Raw genomic sequence first — 12,594 nt, 5'->3', positions numbered from 1 at the left:
TTTAGATTTAAATTTTGTGAAGTTGGCGCCATTTTTTGATACGTCTATCATTACAGACATGAGTTACTATTTTTATGATTAGAATAGAGATTGAAATAGATCATTTAATCTGTCGATATTAAATAAATGTTTCATTATGATTATTCATATTGATATATGATAAAGCTTTATAGTAAAAGTCGAATTACGATAAGATTCATGTCGATGTATGAAAAAAAATATTGCGAATGATATAAAGCTTTATGCATAGAGGAAATAATAAGAAGGCATTAAATTTCATGTCAGAGGTCGCTCGAATTCATTGTTGATTCTTTTTATGAATTTTCATGTATGATAATAATATCGTTTGTGTCCATATATATATATATATATATATATATATATATATATATATATATGTACACATATATATATGTATACACACACACGCGCGCATCATATATTGAATTGTGAAAACAATATATACATACAATTATTATATCAAATTAAACGGAATTATTCTCACGAAGAGATATACTTGTAAATTATTGGACCAATTCTAAAATCATTCATTTTTTGTCAGCTCAATAGGTTCGGATAGAATCGATCATGCGCAGTTAACTTTGAGAATCAACCCCCTTAGTATCGTACACTTTATTATATTCCATCTTATTACTGGTTAGTCCATGGGAAGAAAGGTGCCCCTTGTTGATCAAGGAGGCAGTGAGAAACAACGACGGAAGTGGGGATCGTGCGCCATTTTCTATTTTTGCATAGCAGTGGATTAGTGTGTTGTATGTGTACATTTTGTGTATTAAATCAAGAAAATAATAATAATCATTTGAAGCTGATTTGCCGAGGCAATGAGATGATCGTTAAAAACGCATGTACCAAATATTACGCTATTAGGTTTACCCAATTTATCGTTTGCATTATTACGATAAAGCCCGTTTTCGCTCATATATAAACACTTTTACTTCATGTCCCTTTTCGAGGAGTGAATGGTGAGAAGGATTGTGTTTCGATAAAACAGCGATTGATCATTAAATAGGACAAAAAAGACAAAAGAAAAAAAAAGAAAAGAAATTTTCTTCCTTTATCATTTAAGGAAGGAACTGTGGCGTATATAAAGAGAAAATCGGTCTGTGATATTAAACAGTACTTAGAATATAACTAAGTGTAAATTCTACACAATTGCGTATACATATATATGTTGTGTGAAACATAGATAGATCGTATAAAGGACTAGAACGATATTAAAAAAAAAAAAAGAAAAAAAAAAAAAAAAAAAAAAAAAAAAAAAAAAAAAAAAAAAAGAAAAAAAAAGAAAAAAAAAAAAGAAAAAAGAAAAAACGTAGTGTATGCTATAAACTTTTCTTGTGGACGAAAGAAGAATGTCTTTGGAATCTGTGACAAGTGACAAACAGCTGCTAAATCAAAAAACAACAGGTATTTAAAAACTTTAACATTTGCAATTTAAAGACTCTAAACTGCACATAAATTACATATTTTTTATGATATATTTATTATTGCTAATAATATTTCAAATATATAAATGATTAGAGATTTTGGTATTGTTATTGATATGATGTCGTAGATATTTCTTTCTGTCTCCAATTATTTTCTTTTCGATTCTATGTGTCTTTGCATTTCAATTTAAAGATTGTTTTATTATCATTTCCTTTATTATTAGCATTTCCTTTATATCTTGTGTCTTCTATGTTTGCATGAAAGGTATATTAACATATATGATCATTTCTAATGAATTAGATCAATGTCTACAAAAATCTTCATAAAAATTAACTTAGTTACCGGATAAATAGACTCAGAACTATATTCTTTAAATTATAAAAATAAACAAGATCAAACAAAATGATATTCTCTCTTTTTCTTTTTCTCATAAATGTTTTCACTCAAATATGAAAGGAAAGTAAATGATATAAAAATATTATTTGCTTTTCTATAACAATAACCCTTTGACATTGAAAAGAACAAATGAATAAAATTTTTTATGTAATCATTTCAGTAATAAAATAAAGAAATGATTATATTATGAGTAAATGATTATGAGTATGAGTAAATTTCAGTATATGTAGGAAACAATAGAAAATAGCCAAATAATCTAATTTTTTTATTCTTTTATAATAAGAAGTTAATATTTAAAAAATTTTTAATCGAGTAATTTTTACAATCTTATTTATAATTCTTAATTTTTTTAATTGAATAATGATAATAATTAATATGTAATCATATATTATGTAGTAATTTTTTTTTTAAATTCATTGAAGAGCTTACATAATTTTCAATGTCTCATAATATACAAAAGTCCTCGCTCAAAATATATTCTTTTTATTTTAATAAAAAATAATAAAATAACATGTGACATTCATAATGTTATAAAACTTTTTATTAAAACTATGACGATTCAAAGTTTAAGCATTTAAAAATTTATAAGACAAAAAATATTTTTTAGATCTGATTAATGTGACGATAATATGAATATTTAAATGTAAAAGTATGTATAATGCATAACACATGTATTATATACGAACGAAATTTAAGATTGAATTTATATTACTCAATAGAATTTGAACATATATAGTATTGCTTTGTTTGTGTAGATATATTTTATTTATTTTTATACATATCGATCGTATATATAACTATTGTAGAGAAAATGTCGTATGTAAAAATCAGTTAAAAGTATTTAATTCAAATAAACCGTAGTCAGTCGTACACTAGATTAATAATAACATCGTACGAATATATGATTGGATGAGAATTCGAAAGTCAAAAGCTTTGTCTAAAAACTTCCACCGATCGGCCAGTTTGTATCGTATCATCCGAAGTAACGCATCTTCTATCGTGGTTAAATTTCAAATTCTTCTCTATTATCGTACTAGAAATCTGTTTATCTTATTTCTTTTTTTTTTTTTTTTATATTTTTTATCATTCATATATATTCAGAAACGTCGTAAGTACGCGCGAAAGCCGCGTAATATCGACTATTGAAGCTACGTTTATTTCTAAAAATTCAATTTTAACAGTGAATATTCGAGATATATTTCTATACTCTCGTCTTAGTCCTTTTTGTCCTTTATTAGTAAATATTTTGCTTACATGTCGGAACGGTTATAGGAAAAACTGAAGAAGTTACGGGAACGGTACAATCGCAGTTTGTAGCGAACTCTATGATTTAAAGTATATTAGAATTATAGAATAATTATATAGGACTAGTTTGTACAAGTGTAATTAAGTTTTAAGTTATATCAAATAAAAGATGAGGCTAGAAGATGCTCATACTTTAGTCGGTTCTAACTGGTACCGACGAACTCGCAAACGTCCGCTGGTCGGACCTACAGGATCTCCATTCTTAGATGCGACTTTGGTAGTACAAACCAGAGCTTGTCGATGGTTTCGTAAAAATAAATCAGTAAATCCGTTAAAACGAGTAACTTTTCGTAAGTATACTTAAAATACATTTATATTGTATTTTATTTATTCATTTCTGCATGGATTCTATATGTATATGTATTTAAAAAAACACTATACTTCTATAATTTATCCTTTTGTATAATATCTTTTTATTTTTTTCTATAATAATAATAATAATAACGTAATATTTAATATAAAAGTTTAAAATAGACATTAGAAAAAAAAAGAGATATTGTACATTTAGATCTCGACATGTAAAATGTGGATAATTATATATATATAATTCGTAATTAATGATTCTCTTTTGATATATTGTTTTATAGGAGATGATGCAATTATATCAATGTCTGTGGCCGGAGAGGTAACTGATACTTCCATTATGGAAATTGGACGTTCAAGACCTCAATTTCAATATTCTCGGGTACATATCAACCATTTATGAAGATCTTAGATATTTTTTTAGTCTATAATAAATTTAAATATATATTTTTATTAGATATATTATTCAATGAGAAGATACATATTATATATTATAAACATTGTTATGTTTTTAGGAAAAATTGATGGTGATAAAGGGTTTACCTTTATCTAAACGTAGACCTGATTTCCTGGATACCTCTTATAATAAGTACGCTTAAAATAATATATATATATATATTATTAGTATTATTTAAAGTGGTAAAATGTTATATATATTTATTTTTTAAATTTCTTTTTCACATAGGGCTAATGATTTATTTATAAATTTTTTTATGTTTTTATTGTTTATGAATATATTTTAATTTTTTTGATAAAGTACACGTGGTGTATGGGACCCTGAACGTTGGCATTCAAATAGAAAATGTAGTGACACACCGCCTAAAGATGAAAAAGGTATACGTTCTGAACCAATTACTGAAAATCATAACAAGCGTCGCAATGGTGATCCTCGAGAACGAATACGGAAAGAACAGGATGGTATTGTTTTAAGTCCCCAAAGACGAAGTTTTAATTCTGGATGTTTTGTTAATGTGAACCAACCTCCAAATAGACGCTCTGAAAGTCCAATTGGTAAAACAGAGGTAAAATGTGTGCGTGTGTGTGTGTATTTCATTATCATTTATAGGAATTATATAATTAAGAATATATTAAAAATTTAAAAATCTTATAGGTCAGTCATCGGGAAACAGTTCGACGAATTGGTAGTGGTAGAATTTTGACACGTGACATATGGGACTTCAGATCTGAAAATGAAAAACTTGAACCAGAACGTACAGATTTCTCATTTAGATCAGGTACAAGTGCAGGTAGTACATTACGTGATCGTGACAATAGAGAAAGTAGGGAAACAAAAGATCGTGAAAATATACGAGAGAGAGAACGCGAACGGGATAATCTACGTGACCGGGACGAAAGAAATGAACGATTCGAACGTCGATCATTTGGTCGTGACTTTGGAGATCGTGAAAGAGATCGCGATCGAGATAGGGGAGTGGAAAGAGCCGAGCGTAATCATCAAAATGATCGTGATAAGGAACGCGGACGCGAAAGAAGATTTAGTAATGATCGTAGAAAAAGCTGTGGTGATAATCGTGATGCAAATGAACCTGAATGGTTCAGCTCAGGACCTACATCTCAGCATGATACTATTGAATTAAGAGGTTTTGAGGATATTCCAGAAGAAAAAGTAGTTAGTAATAGTGCCAACGTTAAAACTAAGAAGTTAACAACTGCTCAAAAGAAACGTGGAAAAAGGAATTCCTTAGAGAAAGATGAAAAACAGAATGAGAATACAATTGGTCCTAAAGGACGTAGTACCCCAACAACGCTAGATCAATCAATTAATGTTGTACCTGCACCACATTCTCCTATATCAGAACAAAATGAACCACCATCTGATTCTCAAAAGGAATGTCAAGATACTAGTGATAGCATTATGACAGAATCAAGTTCCGAGATAACTGAGAATTGCAACGTTCGTAAAAATGAAGAAAATAGTCATCCTGATTTCAATCTAGACGATTTCTTAAAATCTGATACTTTTCCTGGTGTTCCTGGTTTATTAACAGTAAGTATAATTATATAAATTATGAAATAAATAAACAGTTTTTTTTTTCAATCATTTTTAATACAAATATATCTTTTTTTATAGAATGGAGTTGGTTCAAATGGTGGATCATGTTCTCGATTTAGTCAATGGTTTAAGAGAGAAAGTCCTATTCAGCAACAAACAGAGAGTCGTAGAGCTTCTATACAGGATGAATTGTTAAATAATTTACTCAATGATATTACTGAACCAAATATTCAAATCCCATCAGTTACTGAGTCGAATACATACTTTGCTCCTATATCACCTGCTAATCCAACAACAAATAATACTACATCTACCACTGGTGTGAAACTTCTTGAAATGTTGCAACGTGGTAATAAGCAACAACATAGTCAAAATGGTCAAGTGGATCTAACAACACCAGTTATACCATTAATGAAAAGTTCTTCTATCAAAGATATGGGTAAGATTGTTTTAAATTATATTATTTGCTTTAAGTTAAGTTTTGATATTATAGCATAATATATTTGTTTCAATGTACTTGTGATGTAATGCATTATCTATAGAAGTAGGTGGAAAAGTTGTGCATAGCTTGGAAGAATTAGAAGCACGAATGCGTGGCGGTGTTCCTCCACCTTCATCTACAACTGAACTGTCCCGTGTAAATAAGACTGAAGAGGATCTTTCTGCCTTTAAAAAATTGGTAAAATTATGAAACTGTTTATGTAATAGATCTGTTTATTATATATCTTCATATTTTTACAATTTAGCTTGCTCAAGTAACTGGTGGACAGGCTGTACCGGCAGCAAATGGACCTATGCCTCAAAAACCACAATCTGTAACGTTAATGCAGGTATTATTTCTTTTATATTTTAGGTCTCACAACTTTTTATTAACTCTCTACATAAGTAAATTAACTTTTTTACAGTTGCTTAATTCACAATTGAAAACACCACAACAACCAGTTGTTCCACAACAATCAGTTACAGATCAAATTCATGCTTCAACATTCAATCATGTTGGTCCCATTGCTCCTACTCAACATCCACACCAAGTTCAAATGCAACATGAAAACTTAATGAAAGTATTGCATATACAACAGGTTTGTCTTTATTTTATTTGTTATTGATCGATTTTTAATCATAAAAATATCAAAGATTTTTATAATCTATAATTTGTGATATATTAGCAACAGCAAAAACATCGACAACAACATTCTGACATGCTCTCCATGATAATGAGTGGTCAACGATTGATGGGTGTTAGTCCTGTACCAACAGAAATGCAAATGATGATGAATAATGTTGCTACATCTGGGCAAGAATTATTGCAAAGACCAGAAGCACAAGCTATAATTCAAGGTTTGCAGCAAGGAGAGATAACAAAACAGCATCTGATCCAACAATTACAGGTTTGCGAAAAATAAATATAATTTTTTAATTAGATTATTTTTAATATTTATTGATATTAATATTCAATTTTTTGCATAAATCTTAAATTGAATAGAATCCTGCCATGCAGCATCGACACCGAGAAGTTCTCGTTAATATTCTTAAAATGTATGGTGGAACTACATCACGTGCGATAAGCCCACATCCAAATGCACCTACTCCACAAGATCACATTTTGCATCAAATGTTATATCAACAGCAGCAGCAGCAGCAACAGCAGCAACAACAGCAGCAGCAGCAGCAGCAACAACAACAACAACAACAACAACAACAACAACAACAACAACAACGGATCCCTTCTCCCATGAATAATGGTAAGTTTTGTGTATGTTATTTATTTGTTCTCTTCTTTTTTTTTCGCATGATTTTCTATCTATTTTTATTCCAATTTCAAAAGTAAAAGACAACAATATCAGAGAGATACAAATTGAATAATTGAAAAATATTTATAAACATATACTAATATACAATATCTTATATATCTTATAAATTATTTGTATACGATCGGAATGCAGCTTATTGTCCACCCCCAATAATTTCATCAAATGTAGCAACTAGTCCCAACACATTAACAGCAAAACATTCAGGTAAAAAAAAAAGATAAAATAAAACAAATTTATTTTCACTTATTAAATTTTACCGCATTATTAATCTTGAAGAAACAGGACAAAATTCTATTCAATATATTTGTAATTTATACAATAGTTTTTTATATTAATTAAAAAAAAAAAAAAAAAAGAAAAAGAGCAAGTAAAAAATTTATTAAAATAATAGCAAATTTTTAAAAAGAATTTTTATAAAAGATAATTTATGTGATTTTAATAGTGATGCCACATAGAGTACCTTCTCCACGGGAACTGGTTATGCATACTCAATCCATAATGCAAAATGCTTTAATTAAGAAGAAATTAGAAGAACAACGTGAGAACTTTCGTAAACGACAGGATCAGCAACAACAGCAACAACAGATTCAGCAAAGACCGTCCACTCCTGTTAATTCTCCAGCAAAGCAAACAATGAGTCCAACGCCACTTGCTTTTACGCCAACCTCAGTATTACGCAAAATGACTGCTGATAAGGAACCAGAGGGTGCGAATCATTTAAATCATCAAGTAGAACCAATTTTCTCTATTTCTTCTCTTTATCATAATAATCAGGGTAGCTTTCATAAGCTTCAAAATCGATGCATCTCTACTTTACAGCTATGCCAATTTTCTGATAATATAAACAAACCTATAACTTGTGTTTTTAAATGGCAAGAAAATCATTCTAATAATGCTTCATCTATTGCATATACCATGGGAATGAATAATAGGAGTAATCTTGGTACAGAAGAATCAGCATTGAAAACTAAATATCTTTATTCTGTAGTTCACAACCAGGATTCAAACGATAATTCAAATTTAAATATGTTAAAAGAAGGTAAAATAATCGTTGATAGCATAAAGTCTTCGGATAGAAATACAAGATTAAAAGAAATCAATGCAATGCTAGATCAAAATAGTAAAGTAATGGAAGCAATCACTTTAAAAGATAAAGAATGTATAAAACTGTCTATTAGGGATTCATCAATTTCTAAGATTTTCGTTTAAACTCTAACTTTTGCCAAACCATACATACATTCCATCATATTTTGTTTTAAAAAAAAACTTAAAGTATATATTGTTTGAACTAATGTAATACCATATCTTTCTTTAATGTTTTTGTAAAAAAAAAGTACACTTTTCTTTTTATTTTTTTCTTGATACACAAAGTATGTAATTTTATATGTTTATTTAGAAGATATATTCTTTTGAGTTTTGTAAAACGTGATATGAAAACTATCACAAGTATAACTTGGTGTCTATCACACAGATCATAAAAATTTATCTTTCTTCTAAAAGTATGTGGAAATAGTTCTTATAATAAAAGGCTTTATAAATATACCTCACGCTTTAAGTTTTCCTCTACACTTATTCATTTTTCCTTTACAAACATTCTGAAGTAATTTGTCCTACATATACACACTTTTAAACAGAAACTATAATATAATACATTTCTTTATATTTATTCAGAAAAAAAACAATGCCACAAATAAGATTTTATATATTTGTATATATTGAAAGTACTTCGTTCATGAAAATAGATATTTTTAATGGGATCATTGTGTTTATTACTATATTTATGTAAAAGAATCTATATGTGTGAATAGTATATAAACACATCCAAATTGCATGTTATATATACAGTATTGTAAATTTGCATGAAATCTGCAAACTGGATATTCGTTTTTATTTACATAAGAAAAAATTATTATCATATGTATCTACATATATTTTTTTAATTAGACGTAGTAATAAACTTTTTGTAACTTTTGATAGTTCAAATTTATATACTTTAATATGTAAATTGTTCTATATAAATTTTATTATATATCAATTTATGAAATTATACATTTATTTGTTTAATATAGGCAACAGCAATGATCTAGCAAAACTGGCTAACCAAAATCAAGTGCAACAAATGCAGTCTGCAGTCCAGTTACTCACACAAGGAGTTCTTTCACGACATAATACATTGCGACCACAATCCATTCAGTCTACATGGTCTAATCCAAATATTAAGCAGTATCCTGGTATGTTTTTTTATTTTTTAATAAATTATTGATATATTTGTATAATTTCTAAAATAAATTGTTTAATAATTATTTAGTTAAGGATAATATAATATACTTCCAATTTCAGGACGACCAATAGTAAAAGGTGGTGGCGGTAGCAGTGTCAATCAGTATCAGTACAGTGGTGGCAATTTAGACTTTCAACAGCAGCAGCATAGAACTGTGACGAATGTATATGGCAATCCTGCACGTTCCAAGCATGCTATGACTCCTACAGTATCATCACATCCTAATGTTCCTCAATATAATGTTACTCAAAATACTATAATAAACCAACGATCAAACCATATGAATCCCCAAATGAAGCAGGTTCAACAAGTTCAATCACATATGACTAATGTACATCAACAACAACAGCAGCAATCACAACAAACGCGATCTGCAAACCCACAAGTGCAACTTATGTTGAATCAAAACTACAACTCCAATCGTTCAGGTATGCAGTTTTGTAAATATATTTTACACATATAAAAGAGGATATTTTATGCAAATATATTAGTGTACATTCTGTTATCGAATTGAACACTAGTTTAAACTAAAAAAATTTATACACGTTAAATGGTTTTTTTTCCATTATTATATATGACTATTATATTTTTTCATATCAGTATTCTTATGATCACATATTAAGTTCCAGATTGATGCTCAAATTGGAATAATTAGAACTCCCATTATACCTGTATTTCCTTCTTAATCCATTGGTTTAATCAGCAATTCCATTGGATTTTAATTAAGTAACGAAATATTGGCAATTATATTAGCTTAATATCTTTTTTTATTACAACATAAGAAATATAACATAAGCACAATTATAAGTACATGATACACAAAATATCTTTTTTTATTTTTTATAATATTTTTTATATCTCTTTTCTACGTATAAGTTAATATATAATATATATTTGTATAATGTATATTTTATATTATTTTCTATACCAATTTTCTATGTATAAGGAAATGTAGTATGTGTATCATTAATAAAATGTGTTTTTAGATGGGCGAATGATGCGATCACAGCAATTAAATATCAACGTTGGCCGTCAAAATTCACCAGGTCTTGGATTTATGGGTAGTAATGGTGGAGACTTATCACCAACATCAAATCAGTTAGCACGATGGTTTACTCCTGAACTTCTTGCACAAGCTCGGGCTGGTAAGCTACCAGAGCTTGGTCAAACAAATGTTTTGTCATTGGAAGAATTGGAAAGACTTCAACATGCTTCAACGAAGGTGCATAATTGATTTAACACATTACATTTCATTGAAATTTTTTTTTCAAGTAGTATATTCCTGCTTTCAAATCTTCCAAATTGGATTTGCTTTCATATTAAAGGCATGAATATAAAACATTATTCATATTACAAAAACGCGCGAGTGATTCATATGAAATGGTGCTGGAATTGTGAAATTTCTTGTTACGCAATCTCACATGAAAAGAAGATTTAAAAACAAGCAGATACACAATTGATTATATATTTTAATCTTCAAGCAGCAAATAGAGTGCAGTATTTCTCCTTCTTTTTATAAATATACAAAGTATCTCATAGGTTAAATCCTTCAAAATTTCAAATTGTATGTTAAGTAGGAATTACAAATGTACAGAATAGAAAGTATCATGTAAGATTTATATAGCTATCATGTAAAAGCCATTTATGACACATTTATGTGAACAGCTTTTCTGTAAGAATGATGTATTGCTTATAAGACTGAAACACTAAACACAAAAATTCTTACTGATATAACAGTCATAAAAATCCAGATCTTATTTTAAAATAAGCAAATATTAAATGGCAGCATAATAATGTTTATTTGCCTAAATGTGCATGCAAGAGATTTATTATAATTAGATTCCTACAATCTAATTATAATGTGAATGCCAACGATTTATTACACATTCATATATATGTAAATTCTGATTATTTATTATTATAAGTAAATATCCTATGATGTGGTACAAAATAATAAATAATAATACATGATGAATGTTGTTACCACAAAAACTCGATACTTGTATTAGAGATTTCACTATGTTTCTTGCTATATACATATTTTTCTATTTTATGCAATGCCACGGTATATAATATACGTATAATATATATATGATATATGATATGCTTATATATATATATATATATAAATGTATCATGACAATGCATAACATGAAAAATTTGCGACATTTTTTAGGCAAATAAGATATATGCTGGTTCATCAAATGAGTTATAAATCACAGTGCTATGCTCTAATACAAATACCTATGTAAATTTAGGCACTGCACATGTCCTATCCCTATAGTTACAGATTTATTAATTCGAAAAAGTATATGGATGGAAGAGACAGGATTTTGTGCTTTTTAAGTTACATGCATATATTATAAAAATAGATATATATAATATATACTTTATAGAGTTATGTGTGTACAGTATCATTCTCACAGATGGAAGTTTAAAATAATAATTTGAAAAAGATTTTCAACAAATTCGTGACAAAATGTTTCAAAGTTTTCATGTACTTACAAAAAAGCATGTATTGAAAACATTTCACCAGGCATAGAGAAACGGGTTTAACGAGATATCTTTGTACATTAAAAATATGTATATCATCACTGCTGCTGCAAATTATAAGTTTGATTTATAATTATTTTATCATTATCTGGTTAAACATTTTTTAATGATTAAATTTCAATTGATATGAAAAAAGATGGCCACATTTAGAGACTTGATTCCTTTCTCACTTTCTTCATATGTTGTATTTTTTCTCTTAGTTTATATTTGTTTAAAATATCACATTATATAAGCTGTATTCATTGGCTGTATTTTCAATGAAATATTGAAAGATTATATTTCTATTTATACCTATTATATCATTTATACCAATTATATATCACAAGATGTATTAAAAATATTAAGCGCGTCCTATCGATATTATTAGGAAAACTGTATTATAAACAGCATTAGCTACTGAGGAAAGTGAAACAGTCTAATAAAATTCTTTATTTACGAAAAGATATAAAGCATCATTTAAAGATTAACATTATTAGAATTAA

The 12,594-nt window shown here is 28.1% G+C and overlaps 1 protein-coding gene across 8 annotated transcripts; it reads left to right on the top strand.

The window, feature by feature from the left end:
• Window positions 1-500: 500 nt before the first annotated feature.
• Window positions 501-11,950, top strand: LOC124950005 (eukaryotic translation initiation factor 4E transporter-like). Of its 8 annotated transcripts, none has more exons than XM_047496032.1 (16): window positions 501-1,428; window positions 3,738-3,835; window positions 3,969-4,042; window positions 4,211-4,490; window positions 4,565-5,461; window positions 5,546-5,906; window positions 6,010-6,146; window positions 6,214-6,297; window positions 6,373-6,546; window positions 6,634-6,855; window positions 6,951-7,209; window positions 7,411-7,482; window positions 7,721-7,984; window positions 9,348-9,509; window positions 9,619-9,987; window positions 10,546-11,950. In XM_047496032.1, exons 1-16 carry the CDS (start codon window positions 1,374-1,376, stop codon window positions 10,791-10,793), a joined length of 3,756 nt encoding a protein of 1,251 aa, XP_047351988.1. In that variant the 5' UTR covers window positions 501-1,373; the 3' UTR covers window positions 10,794-11,950. The 8 variants fall into 8 exon arrangements, with proteins under 8 accessions (XP_047351988.1, XP_047351989.1, XP_047351984.1 ...); XM_047496033.1 differs by having other exon boundaries at window positions 505-1,428; window positions 4,211-4,475; XM_047496028.1 differs by lacking the exon at window positions 501-1,428 and adding an exon at window positions 2,526-3,440 and having other exon boundaries at window positions 6,013-6,146.
• The last annotated feature ends 644 nt before the right edge of the window (window positions 11,951-12,594 follow it).

Source organism: Vespa velutina, chromosome 6 (assembly GCF_912470025.1).
Source record: "Vespa velutina chromosome 6, iVesVel2.1, whole genome shotgun sequence".
NCBI lineage: Eukaryota > Metazoa > Arthropoda > Insecta > Hymenoptera > Vespidae > Vespa > Vespa velutina.
The sequence above is the reverse complement of the archived record's forward strand: the minus strand, read 5'-3'. Positions and strand labels throughout refer to the sequence as shown.

Bases quoted from the DNA above. Each gene is read 5' to 3' on its own strand.
- LOC124950005 (XM_047496027.1), top strand. From the start codon at position 3,260: ATGAGGCTAGAAGATGCTCATACTTTAGTCGGTTCTAACTGGTACCGA. The intron at 4,043-4,210 runs GTACGCTTAAAA...TTTTTGATAAAG, and splicing joins CTGGATACCTCTTATAATAA to TACACGTGGTGTATGGGACC. The intron at 4,491-4,564 runs GTGTGTGTGTAT...AAAATCTTATAG, and splicing joins CAGAGGTAAAATGTGTGCGT to GTCAGTCATCGGGAAACAGT.